The sequence below is a fragment of the Pholis gunnellus genome, assembly GCF_910591455.1.
Source record: "Pholis gunnellus genome assembly, chromosome: 1".
Classification (NCBI taxonomy): Eukaryota; Metazoa; Chordata; class Actinopteri; order Perciformes; family Pholidae; genus Pholis; species Pholis gunnellus.
The window spans coordinates 20,117,871-20,144,366 of NC_136528.1; the positions used below are offsets into that span (position 1 = coordinate 20,117,871).

General features: G+C 43.4%; 2 protein-coding genes across 2 annotated transcripts; one reads left to right on the forward strand and one right to left on the reverse strand.

The window, feature by feature from the left end:
* Positions 1-1,504: 1,504 nt before the first annotated feature.
* On the forward strand, positions 1,505-4,647 carry atxn1l (ataxin 1-like; the record flags this gene model as incomplete). Its single annotated transcript, XM_079163473.1, has 2 exons — positions 1,505-2,590; positions 3,211-4,647. The coding sequence occupies 2 exons, from the start codon at positions 1,505-1,507 to the stop codon at positions 4,645-4,647; spliced, it is 2,523 nt and encodes an 840-aa protein (XP_079019599.1).
* Positions 4,648-12,932: 8,285 nt separating this feature from the next.
* znf821 (zinc finger protein 821) lies at positions 12,933-26,424 on the reverse strand. Its single transcript, XM_079165598.1, has 6 exons — positions 26,346-26,424; positions 17,892-18,023; positions 17,611-17,729; positions 16,051-16,149; positions 15,061-15,227; positions 12,933-14,116 (listed from the first exon to the last, which is right to left on the reverse strand). Exons 1-6 carry the CDS (start codon positions 26,347-26,349, stop codon positions 13,186-13,188), a joined length of 1,452 nt encoding a protein of 483 aa, XP_079021724.1. The 5' UTR covers positions 26,350-26,424; the 3' UTR covers positions 12,933-13,185.
* Between the last annotated feature and the right edge of the window lie 72 nt (positions 26,425-26,496).

A 26,496-nucleotide genomic window follows, 5' to 3' on the forward strand; every position in this document is an offset into this window, starting at 1 on the left:
CAGGAGGTTTCCATGCAAATGATCAAATTAAAGCTGAAGAGGCAGATGTATTCAAACACTGAAATCTCTTCAGTGCACGTGGCACCAGCTCCCCCTACTGTATACAACCATCATAATGTAGATTTGATGCATTTAAACGAACTCGGAGGTTTCGGTAACTACCGTTGCATTTTTTCGTAAAGTTCATTATTGTGAGTTATTTTTAAATATCTTTCTGAGATAAAATCACATGACCCGTGAGTCTCTGTTAAAATGGCATCGAGAGTATTATATTTCACAGATATCTACAGTACTACAGTACAAATATTAGTTGGATGTAGTATTAGGAGGGAGGGGGAGCGAAACGTAACGTATGTTGCTGTCTGCTCTTTAGTGTACGTGCTGGACGTTTGTACATGAAAAAAACAGGAAATTGAATAAACTTAGTGACGTCATCGGTGAGCGCCTCTCTGCTGGCCTTCGAAATGGGCTCGACTCCTCTGCCTTGATTTCTTCAATTGTCCCTCCGCATATCATAACTTTTTTTATGAAGAACAGCCTGTTCGCGATGACATTTGGAGGTACGTCCGCACAACGATGCAAATCGGAGACATCTTTGATCGGCCTTCTGCGCGTTGACATGTTAGTTGCGAGCAGGACTGGAGTCAGTTAATGTTAACGTTAGCTAGTTGTAGCTGTGTTAGCCGCGCAGCTAACTAGCCGGAACCTTTGGGCTGGTGCCCAGTGATGCATTATAGCGATAACTAATAGGCCTCATATAACGTTATCTATCAGCTGAACTCAGCATATACGGTTAATGTTGATGCACAACGTGTCATGCTGTCACTTTCCTGTGTTTCCTAGAAAACGATGACTCCCAAGTCGCTAGCTAACTTTAGCTAAGTCAGCCACTGAGCTAGCTAACGGTAAACAGTTAACTTACTGCGAAGTGAAGTGTAGCGGTAACTGGAAGAAAACTGACTTGTAACTACGTTTATAAAACAGGGGGTTTCTATCTAGTGCTGATCAGTACGCAGGTTTACTGAGATAATTAAAAAGCAGAACAGTTCAGTGTTCTAGTATGTTCCACTAAAGGACCTGCAGAATGAGTGTCCCTGGTGAGAAAAATCAACGATCTTGTATATCTCGAGCCGGTGAAGTTCATCTTGGGCCAGTCTAATGGTTTATTTCTCAAATACACTCTGTCAAAGAGACTGATGACAAGATTCTCCATCAATGTCTGTCTCTACAGTGACAGATGAGTGTAGCAGCACCATCATTTCCAACCTGAAACTAAAGAATCTTCATCTAATTTGACATGTCTATTAATCATTTCAGCGCAGATGTAATGGGCAGTACGCACCCAGAGAAACAGATACTTTGACTTTTCTTCTTTGTTCTAGGTGAATTGGCAGTCGAGGTCAGCCCGGTGATTTCAGAACTGGTTCCTATGCGGGCCGACTGGCTTGCAAGTTTCAGTTCCTGTGCAGTACAGTAAAGGCACTTGCTTGGTCAGAGGATTGCTATGAAACCAGCTCAGGAGCGCAACCAGGAGTGCCTGCCTCCTAAGAAGAGGGACCTCCTAGTTTGCAACAGCAGTGGAGCTGCAGCGACTACTGGAGGAGTTGGGGCTGCAGGAGGGGCTGGTGGAGGTGGCAGCAGCAGCAGCGGCGGCGGCGGTGGTGGTGGTGGTGGTGGTGGTGGTATTGGAGAAGATGAAGTGGTTTCTATCCAGAACTCTGCAACAAACAGTGACACTCAGGGAGGTACCCCGTCTGGAGAGTGGCTGCGAGCTCAGCCGGGGCTTCATTATGGAGTGGATAGTTCTGATGGCATACCAGCAGTGCCAGTTGACCAGTACGGTATGCTCTACAAAGTGGCTCTTCCATCTGTTACCTACTCGCCTACCAGTCTCCACCCAGTGTTAAGCCACATCTCTCAAGCCTACACTGTACACTCCTCTCTCCTGCAGCATCCAGGCCTTTCCTATCCTCCTCTTGGTTATGCCCAGATCCCTCATTCCTCTCTCCAGTTCGTTAGTTCCCCTTATGCAGCGGTACCTTATGCCCTACCCCCTGGCTTTGTCCCGGGATCCTTAATCTCTCCCTCAGGCACCATTCCTCAGCAACATGCTGTGTCCCACCTTGTTCCCTATCCATCCGTCATACAGGAAGGTGTGGTGTCCCCACCTCCCCAGGCCCAGGTCGCTGCTCATACCTTTGCCAAAGTTTCAGCATCCAGCGGCGTCCCGCTGATGCTGCCTTCAGAGCAAGCTGCACAGCAGCACCTCGGTAACGTAGGAGTCCTGCCCACGACAGAGCTCAGCTCTCGGGGGTTGCCGGTCTACTATCACTCTCAGGGCGCCAGGGCCACCAGAGACCCCCACAGTGCCCAGCAGGAGAATGAACCAGAGATGAACGGAGGCGATAAAGAGCAGGGAGCTAGGGAGCTTGTACTCGACTCGGCCTTCGCTGCCAGAAATGCACGTCTGCTGCAGGGAGCATCCAACTTTGTAGCCCAGGAGTACAGCCAAGACAGAGGCTCGCTGAACCGAAGGCTGGAAGACCGGAGCTCACCTGGCCAGCGCAGCACACCAGACAGTGACCTGGAGGTGAGACGCACTAAACGACTCCTAATGGGACTTATGACTCCTGTTAATCTCTGTTACCATAGTTCCAACTTTCAGCAGCAAACTAGCGACAGAAGCATGTAAATGTACCAAAAGGCTAATCCTCATGTTGATCAAGCAATAAAATATCTTTTATAAGATATATACAGACGGGAATACTTCAACGTAATGAGAAATTACAGTTTTTACTAATATCTCACACCGTTTCTTTGCATAATGATATGAGTACATTTTTATAGAAATTTAAGTTGCTTACATTATTATTGACAGACTCTGCTTTGTGCTGTGGGTCTGTATGTAATTGTGCAATCACTCACAGCCACAACTGCTACTTTGTGGCAAAGCTATGCTATTTTTGGTTGCATGGAGATGCTCAATGAAGCCCTCTGTACCTCGTTTGAGATGGTGTGCAGGGCAAATCAATCAATCAATTAAATCAGGGTTTACTTAGCGACACAGATGTTTCATACTCGCATGCCATAATTCTGTCTGCTGCTGTGGAAAAACATTTGAATGTCTTATTGTAAGTTTTACATTATGTGCGTTTCAGCAAAAATAACAAGTTTTCTGTCTAACACTAAATTCCCGTAATCAACTTTTAGGTGCAGCAAGTGGTTGGTCGTTTGGCTTCCCATGGTGGAGTGCGAAAAGAGGTCTCCTTTGCCCCCTTGAACCTCTCTCAGGGTGCCCAGAGAGCCAGAGATGTCCATGGAGAGGGCACGGGCGTGATCTCCGGGCGGACTGCCTTCACCACCCAGGCTGTGAGTTACAATGATCCCAGAGTGACCGGACTCCAGCAGCAAGCGGGACAACCGGGCCATGCGGTCATGCTTGCCAACGGGCAACCCGTTCTTATACCCTTGGAGTATCACCTGCAGCATCACCCCCAACCGCCACAGCAACACTACCTAGGACAGGCCAATGATGCCTCAGCCAGCCACGCAGCCACCATGGCCTCCCCTAACGCAAGCTTTAAAGCCTCCGATTCTTCAGCCAGAGTGTGCCTCCTTGAAAGGGCGGAGCTGACCACAGCTCAGCAGCAGCTGCCCCAGCAGCCCCCTGTCCAGCCTGCAGCGGATGTGACTCAGGCCTTCGCTCAAAGCCTCGCTCCGGCCTCGGCTCCCTCCAACCCGTCACACTTCATGAAGGGAGCCATCATCCAGCTGGCTACCGGGGAGCTGAAGCGCGTGGAGGACCTCCAGACTCAGGACTTTGTGCGGAGCGCCGAGGTGAGTGGGGGGCTCAAGATTGATTCCAGCATGGTAGTGGACATCCGTGCCAGCCAGCAGAGACCGGGTCTTGTGTCGCTTCACTTCACCGTGGGGGAGCAGCAGAGCAAAGTGACCATCGACGTTCCCCCGGAGCACCCTTTTTTTGTGTTCGGGCAAGGCTGGTCGTCCTGCAACCCCGAGCGCACGGCCCAGCTCTACGGCCTGGCCTGCCATCATCTGCAAGTAGGAGACGTGTGCGTGTCCATCACACTGCAGCAGCAGCAGCTTCAGCCCCAGCAGCAGAAACAGCCCCAGCACCATCATTCACAGCAGCAACAGAAACAGCAGAACCTGTCCAGGACTTTGAGCAAAACCAACGCCACATCAAGCCACCAGCTCATGGGGCCTCCGGCCCCGCAACAATCAAGGCCTCCGTCTCATTTCAGGCCAGACCGCATTCACAGAGACAGACAGAGGGATGGGGAAAAAGATGTGGTAGAAAAGGAGGAAACCACACATTTTGGGGTTGTCGGGCACTCTGAGTCGCCCATCAGAATAAGTAGGACCTCAGCAGAGCATCCGAGGAGCCAGAGCAGCTACCACTTGCACACAGAGGGCCCTGCTTTTGCAGGGGCGGGGATGGGAGCGATGCAGGCTGCGCTAGGTGCGTCTCAGAGGCGCTGGTCCTCACCTGGCCTCCAAAGATACAGTATGAAGGGAGACGAAGGGCCACGCCCTCAAATAAGCACCACCGGCCACACGAGGCCCTCTTTCATCCCCCAGGAGGTCAAACTGTCCATCGAGGGGCGCTCTAACGCAGGGAAGTAGCATCACATTTGGTAGCAGCTATAGAGGAGACTGCCACGAATGAGTCTGACAAGGAGAGAAAGAGGAAAAAAAAGTGCGAATGTAGCCTCAGAATGTTTGAGATTTTGCACACCTAAAATATACAAAAGTACAAGGTCTCTGGTGAGAAGTTGTGGTCCGGTTGTCACTCAGCCAAAGGATACGCGCCTGTGGTTTCCCAGCCAGCTGAGGTCCAGCAGAGACATCACAAACTGAGTAGAAAGTATGTAGCGGATGAAACGCCTCCCCTAGTCCTTGCACACTGCAGTCCTCTTCCTCCCTCCCTCCCTTTTGTCATCACTTCCTCATAACCCATGCTTGGAGGTTACCATCGCATTCAGCACACTCTTGCTTCCTTTCTGACCAAACCGTCTCTGGAAGACCGAGGACTTACGAGGAATGTTTGTAGCACAGCGAAGCTACCAACTCTGCAGGTTCTGATATATTTAAAAAAAGATCCCAGCCATTGATCTTTTCTCTCCTCCATTCCTCAGATCCCGTTTCCTTCAAAAGCATTTACCCAAAAAAAAAAAAAAAAGAGAGGAGTTGCTGACATCGGCAGCTCCTGCGGTGATGTCGGCACTGTTGACGCTAACTGTCAGTGTATGTTACATTATGCTTCTCCTGCAGGAGTCTAAAACCTGTGCTGTCAGCAGAGATGCTCTCTCTCTCTCTCTCCTCCTTCCTTTTCAGAAGGCCGCCCGCTCTGCAGTGAATGGGATCCTCTCTCAGGCCAAGTGTGGCACGTTGCACTCGTCTTACAATCGAAATAGTGATAAGTCAATCAGTATGTCTGTTCATCAATCAGTGTCCACTCAAAACAAAACTCTGCTCATACCCTCTTGTTTAGGGCCTTAGCGTGTAAGTGTGTTTTGACTAATGCTTTGTTCTCTTCGATAACTAGAGATATCGTGCATTCCAGTATCATCGGTGAAAAATATCCATCACTCAGTGTTTTAACTGTTTCTCACTTCACATCCCTCCCTCCTCCTCACTATACCTCTAAAGCTTTCCACACCAGACGGGTGACTTTCAATGCAATTTTTAAACAAAGTAATTAAACGGAGGAGGAGGAGGAGAAGGCACCTGTGGGAATGAGACACCACCCTGTCACATGACTGGCTTGGAGGCCTGTTCAGCCTGAAACCATAGGAAAAAGGAGGGGTAGTGAGTGGTTTTTAATCTTCGTCCTAGTTACTCTTTGCTCAGTTACCAAATTAAAGCAATAGTTCTTTTTACAGCATGCGACTGTAACCCCCCCCGCCCCCCAGGAGTTTTTTTTTTATCTCTGTCCATCCGAGGCGGGACATCTGACCCTCACCGACCTTTTAAAGGTGATGCACTATTCTGGTGTTCATTTAAAATCTACTCTTCAGTATTTCTACACAAGCAATGCATGACAAATTCCTCAAGAAGTCATTGTAGATGAAACTGCTTCTCTTTTGTTTCTCCATCTCACTGATGGTGTTTTTTTTTTAATGTTTTTACTCAAGTGCATCTCCAAGAAAGGCTTGACTCTAATTACGTTGTGATCGTTATCTTCTTCTGTCCTTCGCTTTTGTACTCGGATACACTTTATCCGGTGTATCTGATGATTGTCTTGTGTTGCACATAGAAAATATCACTCATTGATTTCACACTGACTTTGTTGATAGGAATCGCAGTACAGTAGATGTTGTTGTTTTTTTTATGAAGGGAATATGTTTGAAGTATTGTTTGTGTTTTCGCGGTGAGATAAAAAACTGACTTGCATTTTTAACCCTGTTTACAAATTAGCCAAGATGAATGCTGCAGTTTCCTCCTCCTGACAGATTTATATCTTTGTCACTGAAAAAAAAAAGAACTCAACACGGGTTAAATTTTAAAATAAGTGCAATTAGACCACACATAAAATCATTTAGAGTGTAATGATCAGACGGCATTCCTCATGCACACATTCCAATTTCAAAGTGTTAATCACACAGCTTTTCTCTCCTGTCATTGATCTTTGGACTTACCTCTGACAAAACATTTGATATGTTTTGAATATTTCATGTATTTACCGGTTATATCTCCTCTCATTGGGACGGGCTCAGACAGAAGAATCCGGTACACGGCTTTTGTGTCTGACTAATGTGCTGGTACTGTCCATCGGCCCCCAGACACTGGAATGTTTTTAAATCTGTCCTCAGAGTACAGCAGCCTGAACCTCTGTGAGCAGAGAGAACAAGTATCCTCTGGTCCTGTCATGAAGAGCAGCTTCAAAGGATAGCTTCATACTATTACAAGTCATTCTCACACGCCCATAAAGAGTTATAGGTTGCTGTAATCATTCCTCCTGTCCACACTGCAGCCTACAGAGACTCCTTCCTAATGCTTTTCAAGGTTTCTCTTCATGGCCGCTATGGACGGGAGGAATGATGACGATGACTAGTAACTCTTTCGGTGTGCAAATGGGATTCGTGTTGTATTAAGATAGACTTGAAAAGGTGAACCTATCCTTTTTTAAAAGTGCTTCGCTTTCATTTTTCAAACACACACATCTCACCTTCAGAAGATCACCACATCGAGTTAGTTTCATGCTGTAAGCAATATACATAATACCTGAGCACATTTCATGTAGTGTTGGCATTTTCTATGCAGTAAACTCAAGTGTTGTACCGTTCATTGTCTTAAGTAGAGCTCTCTGAAGCAGGTTGGGATGATGCAGTCCGTTTACACTGATGTCTGCGTATAGGATTTTCTTTTTTTTGGCTTTGAATGATCTTTTTATAAGAATACAAACCAGTATTTTTGCTTTGCTACTTTCTCTTTTTGTTGCTCGGCTGTCCCCCTCTCCCTACGTATAGCACACCGCTGACTCGACTTTCATCTTCTCGCGTTGCCACACGGTTGGAGCCAAATTACTCGAAGACGAGTATCGCTTCAATTTTCCTGCGTTTGTCCGGCATTATTTTTGGCACGGTCGTATCTTAAGTCGAGATGCGTTTGACGGGATTTAAATGGTGCGAGCAGTGCCACCTGAGACTCGACCGCCTGTCGACTCTCACAGCAAGACTGCACTGCCATGAGCCTTTTGTTGTTTTCTGGTTCCTGCTTTGAGCAGCGCGTGTGTGCCATGTTAAGCAGGAATGCTCGACTTCTACTACCAAGATGTCCGATGAATTTTATTCACATCACTGATAGTCTGTTGCTGTAAGTAATTGCACTAAATTCCCTCCTTTTTACAGTGTTTTGAGCTTAAAACTGTTGGTAAATTGAAGAGTTCCAAAATGTAAAGCGCACAGAATCATGGTTGTGTGTTTCTGTAGATAGCTGTATTTTTCTTTTTCTTTTTTTTGTTGTTGTATAGATAGCTTTGATGATGCTTGTTGATAATGCCTTAAACTCTGCTTTGTTCAATGTGTGAAGTTGAAATGATGGAAAGCTTCTGTTGGACTCGTGTTCCCTTCTCAGGCTGTTCAAGAGCAAATCAGAAACGTCGAGCTTTGACACTCTTGTCACGCCTATGAGCAGAAATTCATCTTCATGTTTCTCAAAAGGGGGCCGGGGAATTCTCTCCGGCCCCAGACGCTTCAACCATGAAATCTGCAACTTTGTGTTTGGGTGGTGTTTTGTATTTTCTTTTCTTTCCTCATGAACTATTCCGTTACATATTTAATACACTCTTTTTTTCTGTCATACTTGCCTTTTTAATTCCAGTTTTTTTTTCATGGTGCGTAAGTGGAGTAAATGGAAAGCACTTTTCTGCACTCTTTTCAAGACGATGAGAGGAGTGTCTGTAACGGAGGGCAATCCATTATTTCCACACAAACACATGTTTTTTTTATTGTTGTTGCACAAGATCAGTAGTGTTTTTTTTTTATCCCTAGAATTAATGGAGCGTGTTTGGTGTCTTGTGCTTGGTCTCTGGACAGCTGAATCTCGGTGAATAAATGGAGACAGACAGGCTGCATTAATCAGATAGCTTTCCATTGGTGGTAATGTAACGGTTTATCATGTTTTGTGATGTTGGCAGCGGGGATTTCTACTCCCCGTGTGAACTACTTCCCGTTTGATCTCGCATTGAACTGCAAACGGTGAATTTAGATGATTTTGGTGTCGCTGATGTCCAGTTAAATCAGGAGAACGGTTCAAAGTTTTAAAGAAGTCTGTATTTTCAGATTTTACATTCTACTTTTTTTTGCCTCATGGTGACACTGCTTTTCATGTGACGTGCAACTATTGAAAAACAAACACACAAAAAACTGCTTTTTCTTTTTTTTAAATGCCTAAATCTGCAAAATATATGCAATGATGTAAATGTAACATTCAATCCTCAAGTATAATCCAGGTTGTATGAACTTTGTATAGTGAGTTTTAATATCGTATGGCCGTACCAATATGTATTGATCTTTATCAGAAGCCTTAGAGTTGTCGACCGAAAGTGCTCCCTTAGAATACCCCACACCTACCTGACTTTAACAAAGCATTAATATCTCTATTTTGTTGCGTTTTTATTTGTACTGGTTTTGAATAAAATAGATTTGTACTGTATATTTGTACCTCTCTGTGAACTACTTAGGGCGGTTTTCTTTTGTTTTGCTGTTTTAATTCTATGTACTTTAAGGACACAAAGATATTGTATTTTTATTGTTACAGCTAACTTGGAGACATTGCATTTATCATGTTTGTTAAGTAAACACAATATAATATATATATAAATATAAACTATTATCCAACTTGTGTGCTGTGTTTCTTTAGTTGCATTTATGTATTTATTTGAGTTTCTTTCTCTTCAGTGGTATTTAGTCATTTAGGGTTTTGAGATGAAGCGAGTTACCTCAGAGTAGAGAATGTACAATGGTTTATCGTCACTGATGCATTTATATAGAATAATTATTTGAATGCTGCAGCTTGTTATTGGGGAGCTAATGTAACTACTTTATACACTATGTAGTTTATGTATACATATGATTAAATGTCAATCCTTAATCTTTACAGTGACTAGGAAGTATAGCTGGTAAATATGGTGGTATAGAGCTATGGCAGCCAGTAATATACATCATGAGTGTTTCATAAGCAACTGAATACGTACCAACATGTAACCACTACTGGAATTTAAATGCCACCGAGTAGAATGAAGTATGAATTTTACATGAATTCATACGGTTTGAATTTTTCTTTTTGATTTCTAGGTCATTTAAAATTTCTCAAATTCAGATAGAAAGTGAAACTGTACAATACTCCAAATTACACATTACAGTCGTTTAAAATCAATTAGCCGAATTCTGATCTTAATTATTTGCGTTAAGTTAAAAACAAATCAAGTAGCTTAAAACTTTTATAAGATCATGTACCCGACACCAAAATCTATTTATTAAATTAAAAAATAGCAAGGACTTTAATTTGTGAACCCTGTTTTTTTTTACACTTGAATGCTGTAAAATCTGCGGCATTTAATTTTCAACAATACTAAGTAATTCATTTCACATTGAGGTGCTCAGTTTCTTAAACGTTTTTACATTTGTATGGCTATAATTTGCTAAAAACAAATATTTCTGTATTCATTTTTAATCTAGTGATCTAGTGGAACAGAGGTATAAAGAATACACCCGACATTTGAAGAGAAGACCTCCCAGTTACAGAAATGTGTATTTGTGTGTATAAAACACAGGAGGAGGGAAGTGACTCGGGACACTGCCACTGTAGTAAAGTCAATGTTTATTTGCACATTCTTTACCAGGTTTCATCATCACGGTCTGTACATCTGTTCATCCAGTAACAGAGGATGGCACTTTGGGGAGGCCATCCTCCTACAGAATGCATTGATATCGCAGCAAGCATGAATGTTCTCATAAGCAGTTCAGCTCATTCATTTGGCCTTGATCAGAGAGATTTGTTTTGTAAACATGGACATTGAGAGGAAATCCTGATAGAATTAAAATAGAAAAGGCCAATATTCTTCTTTTTTTTTTTTTACATTTTTCTTTTGATTAAACTGTAAAAAACAGGCAGGCATAAACTAACAGTAGAACACAAGCTCATATTGAACCATTCTAGGACGAGTGCAGTTTCACGACATGCAGTGCTTACCTAACCCACGTACCGAAGGTGCTGCTCGTAAAAGACCAGCATCGCTTCAGAGTTCGGAGGACTTTCCTTTTGCAATAGTATGTCAGACCACAGGCGCCGCAGTTTTCTGTCGCATTGGTCCACCGGAGGACAAAAGGTGATCACAGCAATTTCAAAGAGCAACCTCTGAGAATACCCAGTATTCATAGTCTGAGAGAAGAGAGAAATAAAGGGACACCTGAAGCCTCTGTGGAGAACACTGATCCGCCCTCGTTACAGGATGTCATGAATAGGATGGCAGTGAGAGACCCTGTGCTGAACTAGGAAGAGAAAACATATCTAAAAACAAAGTGTCTCTGGGGAAAGTCACACAAACTGCCCCAAAAAACGGTTGCTATCACATCGTTTGATGTGGTTCTTATGGACCAGGGTGTCGGAGCCCCACTGAGTTAAATTGCCTGAGAAGCGAAACTCTTTGCATTGAAGTCCGTTTAAATTAAAGTCGCATTCTGCATAGTTTCAGTGAAAAGTGAATTAATTTCCTTTGAATAAATAACATCTGTTGCATAGAGGTTTGATGCACTCCTAGAAAAGCCTCCGAGGATGTAACAAACGAACACAAAATCCTCTTTTCTTTCCCTTTGATGCGACAAACAGCAGATCGACTCTCGTCTAGGAGTGACTCAAACTGAACCAGTACTTGTCCTCGTCTCTGATATTCCTTGAAGAATATTTCGGAAACTGCTTATTGACACTGTAAATGTTTGCATCTGGAGCAGTGAAGTCAAGAAAAGCTGGAAGTAAACCGTACAGGAAATTAAACAAGGGATATCCAGACATGGCCTCTAATTTAAAACATTAAAACAATTTTATACCACTGATGGTAGGTCACAAAATAACCCCAAAAAACATTTTCACAAGAAAAATATATTCACATCATATTGCATAAATATGTGCTGGAATGAGGTTAATGAATATAGATTAAAATAAAATCTCTCTCCCAGTATGGGCTGTATGCGTCATGAGATTAGCCCCAGTGCTCAGTAACGGACGGGATTTCAAAATAAAACCGGTTTAAACGAGTTTAAAATGAGTCCCCTCATGTGAATCAATAAATATCTTTCATCAACTCTGCTGACAGATGATATAACTTCACCTCAATTTAAGTGGTGCAGGTCACATATATTGAAGGTACTGTAGCTTTACAAAGTATGTGAATGCTACACAAACTGCATGCAGAGAATGCATCATCTGTGTGCGATCCTCAAAATGATGATAATACATTTTCATGTTGCAATTTACTCATCATGAGGAAAACAAATGCGTCTTTGCGGGCAGAATTCAAGTAAAGTATCATCTTCAGAACTGTTTCATTGTGACTATTTGATGGAACATTTTAGCACAATGTTCCTTCGCGTGATGAGCCCAAAATATATACGAGGTAACTAATGTATTGTACAGTACAATAACAGCAGCAAAGACTGACTTTTTTTTTATGAGCCAAAGAAAAGCTCTGTAACAAAAAAGGTAAAAAACAAAATATGACATTGGCAAAATACTTGAGTGTAACAAGGCAGGAAAAAGAAAACAGATTTAAATATTGGCAAAGAGAATGTAAAGAGGCGAATGTATCAAGTTGTACAACACAGGAGGCGAGTGGGAATGTTGCTCAACACCGGGCGCGTTCAATAGGACAAAACATTCGTTTAATTTATTTGTTAAGAACTAACAAACCTCATATTTAGACCTGGGAATTTCACGTTGGAACTGGTGCGTTTGTAAATCAGCTGCTCCTGTGAATGTTTGTGTCCTATTAAAAGTGCCTGAGTGATAACCTAAAGCTGTGGGGAAACAACCTGCAATCCTCTGTCGTAGTGTCAAAGTACACGAAGAGCTTTGGAAGCTCGGAGTTTTGAACGCAGTAAGCCACGAGACAGACAGCGCGACCTAAGCGCCAGCTGAGGTAGTAGAGTTTGACAGAGAAAATGAACCCCCCCCCCCCCCCGGTGGCAGCTTGAAGAGAGAGGTGTAGCTGCCAGTAAACCCGAGTCACTGGGCTGGCGGAGTGTGGGGGGGGAGGGAGGACGCGAGGAGGAAGGGGGGGGGGGGGGGGGGGGCTGAGGCCACAAAGACCCCTCTCCTGTCACTGAAGGTCCATGTGCAAAAAGATTTCAACCCCCCCCCCCCCCCCCTCAACAGGAAGTAGAACCGCTCCTACTAGAAATGAACTGTGTTAAATCTGCTGACGAACAGATAAATCTCTTTACAACATGCTTTTATGTCATCATCCATACAATATGAAACATTCTCAACCCTGTTCCCAAGGTTTTGTAGACTGTAATAAATTAGAAATTGAAGTAGTTTTTTGCTGTATTTAACAATGCAGTTTGTGAAGCTGTTGGGACACTGGAGGTAAACCTAGGAATGGTTTCAGTGTGACCATGGCAGCCTGATGGCAGAGTGCCCCTTCTAGTGGCCTGGCCCCTTCTAGGGCAGCTTCATGAACAGACCGTTATCAATGGAAGGGACGGGCATCGGGCAGGGGAACTGAAAGAGACTCATGTCTGCGGTGAGAGCCGCCATGGCGGCAGGATCGTGCTCTATCTGTGTCCTAAGAGCAGGGTCAATCTTCTCCAGCCGTCGTTTGATCCTCTTCGCCTCCCTCTCGCGGATCAGCCTGGCCTGCCTCTTCTCCGGAGTCTCGTTGGCCCTCTTCATACGCATGGCCTCCCTGTCCCTCTGCAGCCTGCGTGATCGCTGATCCTCCGATTCCTGCATCCTCTGCATGCGCTTGGCCTCGCGGTCCCGCAGCCTCCTGAGTTCCCTCTCGTCCTCCGACTCACACGCCCGCTTGGTCTTCTTTGCCGTGCGCTCGCGCTCCAGACGCTGCATGCGGGCCTCCAAGGGCTCGTTCTTCCTACGCAGGGCCCATTTTCGCATCGGCGACTGGGCGTCCACGAGCTGCTGATAGGCCACGCAGCTGTTGCACACCAGCAGCACTCCGGCAGGATACACCGGCATCGCGCTCAGGATGTCGGGGATGGGAGGAAAGCCAGAGGAAGAGGAGTTAAGAGCATCAGGGATAGATGCCAGTGAGGGCCCTTCAGAGAGGAGGCTATCGGGCAGTGAGGGAAAGGAGGGTCCCTGGTCAGAGCCCGCGCATGGTCCAGGGCCGTGACACGGTCTGGGGCCTTGACACTGGCTCGGCATGTGGCCTGGTCCCTGGCAGGTACTATGGGCTTGACATAGGTTGGGGTTGGGGTCAGGGCCCTGACAGGAACTGGGGCCTGGTCCGTGGCAGGAGCAAGAGCCGGGGCCCGGGCTGGTCATGGGGCTGCTGGAGAGGGACATGGAGCAGCTGTCCCCTCCTTCGGAGACTTCCATCCTGGTTGTGTCGAGGACATCTTTAAGCTTCTCCCTAAGAAAAAAACAGCCGGTCATACTATGTATGTAATAATACATCCCCTTATCCATGTCTGGAGGCTTTCTTCGACCCCTGAAACAACATGTTCTCTTTCCTTTACCCAACCCCATGATGCATCCGTATGCTGTTTCACTTAAATTAACACCTAACTAGCTATAATAGCTCGTGATTTTCTTTTCTTTTCTCTGCTTTTATATTACGGCCTCTCAGTTTCTCCCTCTACTACGTGTCCTGACCTCTCCAGTGCTGTTTACATTTAAAAAGGAATGGTGGTTGCTAAGCAACATGCACTTTTATTTCCATTCAATCTGTCAATACGGTACTCATTTTATTCGTCCCTCATGTTCTGCATCCTGCCTTATCTCGTACCGAGAGAACCACTGCTCTGTTGTTTTAGTCTTCTGCATTAAAGACACATTTTCACAGATTTGACTCCTTGTTGGACGGACAAATAGAAAACCAGTCAACCTGAATACGTCTTTTGAAGGAGTGTGACCTGCAACTGATGACATTTGTTTTTTATTTGTTCACTGCAGTATTTAAAAATGGTTTCTCCTGCTGAATCAGACTGAACCCCTCAATCTCGTTTAAAATATTTAAGTATTAATATGAAACAGCAGCAAAACCCTACGAGGTAAACGCTGCATTTTAAATTAATTATTTATTGATATATTTGTCATTTATATACCTTACAACTTTCTACTCAAATTAAATATAGATATATAATTAAAAAAAAAAAAAACAGTGACAGCAACTGACTTGACATCTGTCGACCGCTTCATTATTGATAATTTGAAGTAAAACAGAGACACTTTGGGACCATAATAATGCCTCTACATCCGAAACATCGCATCTAAAATGTATCCATGCTAATTCCTTTAAAGGATGAAGGTGCATTAAAGACCTGAGACAAGAGACACAGTAGCGATGAGCCGAACCTGTTAAAGTTGTTGGTGTCTGTGAAGCGTGCGCCACAGACGGCACAGTTGGAGAGGCGGTCCTCGGAGTGGATGAGGAGATGCCGGCCAAGCGAGCCAGGCGAACTCAGGGCTCGCCCACACACTGGGCACACATAGCTCTTGCTATTGCTCATCATCGTCGTGTGCTGTTAAAGACAGCGAAACAAGATTAGAACAAGAAACTGGAAAAAGGGGAACAAATGATAAAGTACACCTCCAACATTAAAAGATATATGAATATAATCATATCTTAAACTGTAGGTGATCCCTCGCAAATACTGAAACATACACGTTTGTTCTAAATTAATATTTGATAAAAAAAATATATAATTATCTTTGATGGTGTGGGGGCGTGATGCACAGTACTGTGCATGCTATAAGCATGTTAAGTTAGTATTTTTTTTTTTATAAAAAGCAAATATTTAAATGGAATACTAATGCATTATGACAAAATGTTTTGGAAATAAAGTCTACAAGTAAAACTTAAATGACAGGACATTCAAATGTGATCATCAGAGCCAAGAACTAGCCTTGCAATGAATTACACCGTTACGGTTTGAGCCACTGTACTTACGTTCCACACCCGGTTAACAACACAGACACTAATGCAATTGCTCAACATTTCAGTGACAGAATGCACAATCATCGTTCAGCAACTTTAGGTGCAATAACCACAAACTGCCTGACACTTGCAAAAAAAACAAAACATGCAGTGTTGAATGGTTGAATTCTGAATAAGGGTCTCACGCAGTTACAGGACAACGTAAGCACTAGCTCATACAAGTCAACACATTCTCCCTCAACCTGCATTTCACTGAGGCACTGATGCTGTAAGCTACTTAAGGGCTTTAGAGGTGATGACCTACCCCTAGCATAGTACAAACAGACTGCAGTAAAGGATCTGCAGGGGCTGCTTTGTTTTCATGGTTCTGTCGTAGATTAGGACAGGCGACACGGTGTCTTTCTCACCTGGTAGACATGGGAGATGAGCTTCTCAGGGCTGCTGAAATCCAGCGGGCAGAGAGGACAAACAAAGTTGTTGCCGTGGTCGGCCCCTTCCTCGCTCTCCTGAGGGAAAGCAAGCACCATTAAAACACAAACCAGGAGCCAAAGCTGCACCACAACATCTCCACAAGTTCAATCTAAATACCAAACTGATTATGAACAGAACATCATGCATGGTTAAAAAGAAAAATGATGCCGTGACTATTTTATTTTTTTAATTTTTTGTGGAGTCACTCCTGACTTCACGTTTCCAGTTGGAGCATTTCTGCAAGTGGTGGTGGTGTGTTGAGTGTGTGAAAAATGCTCACAAGCCCCAGTGACTCACTAACAGTGACACGATGCTGTGTGCTGTCACAGATGTGACTCACACACACACAAGTTGAAATACAGAACATTTTCAAACAGAAGGTCCCGGCACAAAACATATTGGCCGATACCAGAGGTGTTCTGCTCACGGAAGTGCTCGCTGTTTTTCTACATCGCAGAGGGGTACGTGTTGGTCGTTACACCCCACAGAAGTGAGAAAGTATTATTAACAAAAATACCTCTTTTATCTCGCAATTTTACTTATTTTTTATTTTAAATGTCAAGAGAGTAAAATCTGTCAAAAAGATTTTTAACAAGTTTAACAAATACATATTTGAATCTAGACAAACACAAAAGGACAACCTTATGAATGTTCGATCTGTGTCAAAAATGCATCACTGCGGAGTATTGGTTGTAGAGTAATATGGCTTACAAATAACATTTTTAGGCTATGCAGCGATGTGCAATCTATAATGCAATATCTTCATATTTTGTCAAAAAGAACAAACATTGTATTTATCCCCTTGATGTGTCTGATCTTAACCGTAGTGGACCAATGCTGTAAGCCTTGACCGTAAATGAATCGAATGTCCGGCTATGCATTCTGTATGACTGTCTGTATGACTGGAGATAACAAGAAGTACCCAACTACGTGTGTCAAATAACAGGGAGCGTCTGACTGTATGTCTGAAAATAATAGGAAGGACCTACGTCTGTGTGGCTTCAGAAAGTGGATACTGAGAGAGGAGGTAATTGCAGCCTAAAACTTGATTGTACGTGTGTAATTAAAGACACTCTTGTTTAGGAACTCTTTATCACAGAATTTCTGCCACATAAACTAATCAGAATTCAGAGGGAACACAGCTCGTATATATATATGACAATTTACACACATCAGAATGTCCTGATGATATCTGAGTGACACTCTGAGGTGGTGTACTGTCATATTGAAGTCAGATTGGTCTCGGAAATGTATCCCTTATTATTAAATTTGACTAATTATTCAAACAATTGAAATAAAATATTTCTCTGAAACAGGCACTTCACTTCTTTCGCTCTCTCCAGGCTCTTCTCCGGTCCCCTGCTTCTATCCGGATCCAACGTTCGCAACACATCGAGTATATCAGATATGTCGCCCCCACCCCGATGCCAAAGCATCAACTTCCCAGTACAGTGGCCGCTACAAGGCTATGAACCAGAAGTGGCCCAACCTCTCACCTCTTTGACTCCCGCTCCTTGTAGGCGGCACTGCGTTCTCTTGGTGGTCATGTGGTCGTCAGCAGAGGTGTTGGATGAAGAGTCTTCACCGTGGTTGTCGAGGTCACTATCGCTGTCTTCTATGGAGGCAAACACAGCCCTATCAATACAGACGGACAACAGAACACAGAGCAGGGCTTACTCTCACTAACACCCCTCAGTCCCAAGACGTCCCACACAGAGTCCATCCAGTCCCCCCCCCCCCCCCCCCCCCCCCCTCGTCCCGTCCTTCCATCTTGTACCTGAGATGCTATCCTGCTCTTGTACTTCCTGGGAGTTGTTGCTGCAGCATTCATTGTCTTCGGTGAATTCGTCCCTGCCATCCATGTTAATAGTGTGCTGAAGTCCTGTGATGCCTGAAGTGTGGAATGGCCCTGGTGATAAAAAAAAAAAAAAAAAAAGACAGTAGCAGTCAGTCAGATGAAAGTGTTTCCAGAGAGCACAATGAACGGGAGGGAGTGACTGATGTGGGTTAGTATTAGGACGATATAAACCCAAGATCTTGGATATCTATCGTGGTATCTCTGGGTGTATTAGACCCATTTTGACAATGTTGCAGCATCTTTTTGTTTGTACATAAATGAGATAAAGTACCTTGATATTTCAGGTATTAAACTTTGCTGGAAAACAGACATTCTCATCTGTTTTTTAGCCATTAACGATCCAATTTATTTTCCAGAAAATGTATTCCGTCTCGATACACAGCGATATGGCGCCCTGTATTTAACACTAAAATCATAATATGATGGTATAGTAGAGTTGGATGGTGCAAAACCTTTATATCATTGCTTAAGAAAAGCATTGGTTGTTGATATGACGATGACTGAATAAATCCATCAATCAATAAGAACCGCAATGACCTTTATGTCTGCAGCTGCATTAAACAGGTGTGGAGCACATGAATGGAAGACCAAGCATGTCGATCAAGTTTCACAACGTCTGAGGCCTTTCTTGTATGACAATGTATTTCACTATACCGCCACACCATGGCAGGACCTCCTGTTCAGGAACTGATTTCACAAAGAAAATGCTTTTTAAAATATGTTAATTCATAATAATTAACCATGTCAATAAATTAAATCCTTTGTAATACACAGGCCACCTTTTGACCCTTCTATTGTATTCAGCATACGAGTGCTTTATCTCCACAGGAACATAGAAACAGCATCTACTGTCATAGCATACCATCAGAAGGTATTCAATTTTCAAGACTATTGAATTCGCCTATAGCTTTTGTCCACACCGATATCAGAACATTTAGCAATTAAAGCGTAGAAAGGTAGAGATTTCAGTGACACAAAATGGTAACAAAGGTGCAACAAACAAAAAACAGTAACAAATAGTGCATTGTTTCTACGTTTCTACATTTTATTTTTGACACGACTTTTGGGCTCCACGCCAGACGTGAACCATCCGACACTGAAACGTAATGAATGCTAAGGCAGCGAGAAAAGCACACAGACATACGTGCACACACACACATTAACTTCATTTGCATCCCAACCCCCACTTTTTCACACACACACACACACACACACACACACACATATACACTGACAGATACATGCTAGCTCTGTTCGACAGCCATGCTGCAGTCCCACGGGGGAAGCAGCCTGCACTCTTTCCTCTAGCTAGCTGCTCGGTGTGTTTCTCTCTCTCTCTCAGTACCACCCACACACTGAACAGCCTGGCTCGCCCTCTGTCCTTCCTGCTTGTATGTAGCTCTGACTACTTCCATACATCTATACCATTACCTCTGAGGGGGGAGGATGAAGCTTCGTACCGTGACAGCCCATATGTGGCTCATTTAACTCATTGTGATGCCACCATTTATTTTATAGCTTTGTCGGTTGCAGGATTCTCGCAAAATCCCATTCTTATTATGACACGTGACCCTGCAAAGTACCTGGATTTGACGACCAACAGTCTTGTTGAATGCTCTTCTGGCATTCACACACAAGAGCACTAAAATTAATGACAGCTTAAAATCCAATTTTCTTTCTCTGTGCTCTCTCTCTTTCTTTCTCTTTCTCTCCGTGAACACAGATCAGAGATGGGAAAGAGATCCCGACTTCAGTTACCTGAGACTGACAGAAGTAATTACAGCCCTCGTCCCAATCCTGAGGTATTACACACACACACACACACACACACACACACACACACACACACACACACACACACACACACACACACACACACACACACACACACACACACACACACACACACACACACACACACTCTATGAGGAAAAGAGGAGGTATAACCGTGATGTTTGTCATTCTACTATTAAGCCTCTGGCGAGAAGTTAGTATGTGAACACAGTTTTGGGCACTTTTTAGAAAAGACATCAGAGCATTCATTAGCACTAGTAGAGTGACGGAGTATTGAACTATGAACTACTACAACAAGCTGGCTTCACGGCACATAGCCAATGATTGATGTGTGAGAGATACCCATCCCCCCCCTCCGCTGTTAGGGCTCTGTCTGTACATCTGTCTCTCCTCGCCCCCCCCCCCCCCCCCCCCCCCCCCGCCCTCCCCCAGTCTTTGCCACTGTGATGTTATCTCTGAGTCTGTGTGTCTGTAGGCAGGAGGTGACGCAGTGTCTGACTGAATCCAGACAAAGAGACAAACTCATCAGCCAACAGACACACAGAAGAGGGGGAGAGAGGAGGAGGAGGGGGGGGGGGCAGTGGGGGGTGGAGGGGTAGCACGCAAAACAAAACAGACAAAAGATAGAATGCCAAAACTCTACTCAAACACTAAGCAATGGGGGTCCTGATGAATTCAAAGCCCCCTCCTTCTCCTTTTCAGCCGCCGTCCCCTCCGAAAACACACACACACAACTCCGTCTGAATCTGCAGGAAGTGCTGGGGCCCCCGTCTTACGTCCACTCTCTCTCTCTCTCTCTCTCTCACACACACACACACACACACACACACACACACACACACACACACACACACGCACACACACGCACACACACACGCACACGCACACGCACACACACACACACACACACGAGACTGGGGACAGTGGGCCAGACATCTGATCAATTCTCGCTTTGATTAACTGGTGACCTAGCACTGGAAAGAAGAAGGTGAAGTGATTAACCATATTTTTTTTCTCTATGTGGAAGACTTTCTCTGGTTAGTTTTCGCACCTGAAATGAACCTAAATGCTCCTCCTAGATAATCTCAACAGAGAAGTCACATTTACTTACTTTTATTTGGCTTTTGATTCCGGGCCACAAGACCACACTGTCACCATGAAAGCACACAGGCATCGCAGATAAGCAAGAAACATTTGTCCTGAGCTAAATTGGGAGGGCACATCTTATTTCAGCTCTTTCAAAGTCCAATTAACACAAATTGTAGCTTCTGTACACACTTCTGTACACTTACTGAAACACTTGAAAAGTTCTGACACAACCTGTTTTGTACTATAGTCAACTCATCAAGAGGTTTTCAGAATGTTTATGGCAACATTTGCACTCGTATTGTTTAACGTACTGATGTCTATTTAATGTCAACCTGAAGAAACATCAAGGTTTCTCCATAAAGCATGCACCACCTCCACGTCTAATCAACTGCTATATATTGCGGTTGTTGAGCATCAACCTCGAGGAGGAAGACAAAGCTAGAAAGACAGCACTGTTGTATTATTGTCTGGAATCCGACTGCCAGTCAGACTGTCTCTCAGTCTGTCAGTCTGTCTGTCTGTCTGTCTGTCTGTCTGTCTGTCTGTCTGGTCTCACCCTCTCAGGGGGAGGACAGCTCTGTGCATGCAATTCATACCTTTACAGCAATAACCAGGTAAAACAAGCTAGAGAGGAGAGCCAACGTAAAAAACACAGTGCCTGAACTCAAACTCCAGTGACACGGTGGGAGGTACGGCTTGTCAAGTATACAAAATATTTTGGCATTTGTCACACAGCATGAGGTGCTCCATTATACGCCAACATTACATCGTATCAGGCCCTGCCGAGGGTTTTCACCTCCCACTCTAGACTCTGGTCGAGGTGCTACAGGGCACATTAGCTCGCAGGGATTATCGCAAGTCGCAAGATGCATTTCAACAGCAGTTCAAACAAACTATGTATAGAAAAGAAGGGCTGCAGCATACATAACTTCAGCAGATTACACCGGGCCGTTCCCTTCTGTGGGCCGAGGCGTGTTTAAGAGGTCAGCATGCTGTCCACCGAAAGGAAGATCCGGGGCCCAAAGAAGGCCAAAAGCACAAAGAGGGATAGCCATAGCTTCTTCACACGTATTCCTTAGTTTCAATTAAGTTCATGTTGAATAATGTTAGCAGGGAATGAAATTAGCACCTGCCACCAGCCAAATACAAGGTAAATGTTGGTAAACAGTTCAGGTCACCTGCCACCAACGCAGATGGGTTTTCCTTCTACCAAGAATATATCACATGGTATATTGCATTTTCCTACTGTCTGCTTCCACTGATTTAGTGTTTACAAGTTTAAAGCGTTCTACATAGATTTTTAGAAGGGGCAGATGAAAACATTGAGTGACTGGTAGAAATGTTCAGTGAGCTGCCACAACAAAACGTAATTTCAGACCATGAACTAATTTCATTAGAATACGAAATCAAACTGAGATGCTACGGTTCATAATTGTGTAGTGCCATTGGTGATTTGTAGGAAAGCCCTGCATACAAACAAGGATGCCTGAGGACAATGTGCCACTCAGAAGACACTCAATATGAGAAGTGTGTACGAAAAGGCTTATAGTACTGTAGATATCTCACCCTAAAAAAAGGGAGAACAATAGACAACAGAGACCTTGATTTCAACAAGTGTCGTCCTAAAGTACAGGGCAATTGCACTCATTTTGAATAGCGGAGGCTTTACTTCCTTTTTTGCAGATTGTGTGCTCCGAATTGACACCATGCGCTAAGTGTAAAAGAAACACTCCGATCACCGTTCACTATACGGTGGTGTGAGGACACTCCGGGTCTGCTTCTTCTTAAACCCCTGAGACGTGCTTTCGCTCAATGAATTTAGAGAAATGACAACTTAAAACAAAACCCAGAAGCCAGAAACAGGGTCACCCACAAGCCCCGACATACAGGCCAACTACAGGAAGACACTCTCACAGCACTTCTTGTATACCAGTCTACTCGGAAAACACGCAAATAGTGATGTCAATTATACGAGTCCTCGGACGTGAAACCGCAAGTTTGCACACATTGTCATTTTCCAAAGGAAAGCTGTTGACACAACTTATGTGACAAGACCGTATGTGATATATGTTTGGCATCAGATTAAAGATCTACCAATCTGGTAGAGTTTGTCAAATTAATGACAGCTACTTTTAAATGAATATTTACCATAGCTATGCTGATTTGCATGTTTTTTTATTCAGTTACTACTCATCTTTTTTTTGTATTCTATTGTATTTACCCAGAGTTTGATTTAGACAAAGAGTTGCTGTCCACTCTTTCGTTTTTGTATATGCAACTATGTCAATAATAATAACAATAAAGATTAAAAAAAATCATTGATCGGCTAATTAAGTCTTATAAACCAAAATGAAATTGAGATATCCATCACCACTCTGACCAGAAAACATACATGTTTTTTATGAAAACTCTAAATAAAACAACAACAATATAGGATGTATGAATGTGAGCTGCTGACATAATATACTCTGAATATGCAATCGAGTACGTGATGGTATGTCATTACAGGGAATACATGCTACATGAATCTATTACCAGCTACAGCGGACATCAAGGGAAGCGACTGAAACGCTGCTGCTGCAGGTCGCTGCAGAAACAATAATAATTCAACACATTCCTGTAAAACGGACCAAAGTACACACGTATAGTGGACGTGACGTGGGTCGATAACGCGTGAAATATAGCATTAGACAATACCTGGAATACCTACAGTTAACTTTGAAGGGGTTGGTCTGTTTTCGCCTGGACATATTATTGCCCAGTCCCGGTTAAAAACCTGGAATCTCCTCCTAAACCCAGCACGGGTACCCTGAGACCAGTCCAGGTGTGTTCCGCACTGAGAGGACAGATGATGAACGAAATAACAATACAAAAAAAAATAATAATCAAATCGTCTACTCGATCAGCAGAGTCGGGACCATTCACGGGTTTTTAAAAAAAAACAAAAACAAAAACCGGATACATCAAAGAGTCACATTCTTGCAGCAGTTAAAACGATCCGGTCTCCAGTCGATCAGCGGGTTTAAAATGATGAAGACCAGAGAGAGAGAGAGAGAGAGAGAGAGAGAGAGAGAGAGAGAGAGAGAGAGAGAGAGAGAGAGAGAGAGAGAGAGAGAGAGAGAGAGAGAGAGAGAGACACACACCGAGCGGCCCCGAGCTGCTCCGATCCAGAGCCGCTGGCACCCGCGCACTCACTGCAGCGATGCACGAGCTCAGCTGATCTCTAACGCGAAAGCAGCGATGCTACGCCGAACTGCATTGTGGGATACGAACGGGACGAAGGGGAGTTCATCACGCTAAAGATACTATGGTGCGTTCAAGTCATGTGGGAGAAAGAACGACGCTGTGTATAAACATCACAATATTTCCACGTAACCTAGTGCTTCAACGTTTTAATAAGATAAGATGAATCTGAAAGTTTTGGAAATAGAAAATCTAAATGTAACTTTGGTCTTCTTTCAGAAATAAAATATCTTAGATTTGTAAGAGGAACAACATATTTTAACATCTAAAATAATCAGAATTAATGCCAATTAAAAATAGTATATTTTGAATTTTGTTATATATTTGTAAGCATATAAAATGGAAGTAGATGATAGTAACGACAATATTTTATTTTACATTTTATTTGTAAAACATTTGCCGTTTTGTCAAACAACTGTTTCAAGGTCAAAAGTGCAAACCTAAAACCATAAGAGCTAAAGAGCTTCATGTGAACGGCTTCATTTCCATGACCACTAAGCACACAATACAACAGGAAGCTGTATATTGTCATAGCTCCAACATAAAAGCATCCTCCTTTGATGAGAAAGGAAGAAAGCAATTGAAGTATAAGTCCTTTAAAAGGTTGATTTGTATGTAAGATTTCGGCCCACATAGATCTATGATATATCGACCAATATGTGTTTCAACATCGCACACCTAAAATAATTTTGATAATGATTCCTAAATTTGGTTGTTTATTAGGCTAATTGTGACAAAGTTATGAGCAGGACCTTATACACTTGTCAGTGCTCTCTGGTGGGCAATCCATGCACTGTTTCTAAATTACCACAAACAAATCTTTGATTCCTCTCATCTTCCTTAAAATACTGTTTTGAGGGTGGTGGCAGATATCTGAGAGGCCGATAACTAAAACCTGGCCACATTAAACCAAAACCATCAGCATGGCTATAACATTAGGGTGAAACAACCCTTCAAACGTTCCAGATGTGTATTCCTGCTGAGTGACACAGGCCTAATAGAGTGCATGAAGTGTTTTTTGTTCACCCAGGTGATAAGCCTCTGGGCTGGTTGGACACAATATGAAAAAGTGACGTGATGGGTGTGCACTTGTATAAACACTAGCATAGTTGTGATTCATTCACTCTAAAGTCCACAGTTAGACGGACAATGGCGCTGCAGTGTACCATTCAACTAAAGTCTTGAGAATTGACCAAATATACCATTTTCCAAAAGATAAGGCCACAATAGACAAAGGCATTGTACATGAACGTTAGCATCAGATTATCCACTTAGAAAATCATGTCATATGTTTTGCTACAGCATTTCAAAATAACCCTATTTTTTCTGCTAGGCTAAAAAAATGAACTGAGAAGCAGATCAAAGGACTAGAAATATCACTGATGATTAACAAGTTAAGGTTTAACTAAAAAAATTAATAAATTCAAGATAGTTTCCATGTGAGATGAAAACACCCAGCAGGTTTCCTGTTTATTCAGTTTTATGATCTTTTTAACAAAGTCAGGATGTGAACATATGAAAAACAGCCTCAACCAAAGTCTTCACACCACATTACAATCACTAGAATAAATAGGGTCATGACTTCGTTATGACAACAACATCCTTTTTTAACTATAGTGTTTTTGGTTACACCCATTTGATTATTGCTGGTGTTACTTTATCATTGATCACAGCTTAACTGGTATGCTATTTATGTTATACTTAGACTTAAGACCAACCCTGATGCGGTCATTTATCAAATGATAAATAAACTGTTAATCCAGACCAACCCACACACACACACGTTTTGGACAGCACAGTAGAAACACTAGGTGGCGCTCCAAACCACCGGACTGCTAAAGTCATAACATTTCATGTAGTCGTCATCATTGGCTGCCACGAGTAAACGGACCGCAGCACAACATTGACAGGGTAAAAAAAAATATTCTTCCGCAGCGTTAAGAGGAAAATATGCCATCTCAACAAAATAACCTCGACGTGTCGTGACATTTACGGCGTTTGTGTAGCAAGTAACAGATGACATACATTAATCCTCAAACTGAAAGTTACACAAAATGATTTAGTCAATCATCTCGTGAGATAACGTAAGCTAGCGGGTCTAAAGATAACAAGTCAAACGTTAGCCCTTTATGATCAATGCGAGAACCGATGGACGAGGACAAGCTCACTGATAACTACGATTTACAGTGCAGACACTTAGCTAGCGTTACATCTCTAATCATCATGAATACATAATGAATATGTTACCCATGGTGTCCAGTGAACACTGGCATATCAGGTGGGAGTCTCCGGCAGAGGTAGTGTGAAGAAGTCCTCTACCAGGAGCACACGGTACTGTACGGTGATGATAAACTTCAGTCCGCGCTTCTTTCACCAACCTCTGGGAGATGTCAGTGTA

What these genes read in the sequence shown, in the direction of transcription:
- znf821 (XM_079165598.1), bottom strand. An exon ending in AGAGCAGGATAGCATCTCAG is followed by an intron (nt 17,730 to 17,891) that starts GTACAAGATGGA and finishes TTGCCTCCATAG; the next exon opens with AAGACAGCGATAGTGACCTC. An exon ending in AAGGAGCGGGAGTCAAAGAG is followed by an intron (nt 16,150 to 17,610) that starts GTGAGAGGTTGG and finishes GCTTTCCCTCAG; the next exon opens with GAGAGCGAGGAAGGGGCCGA.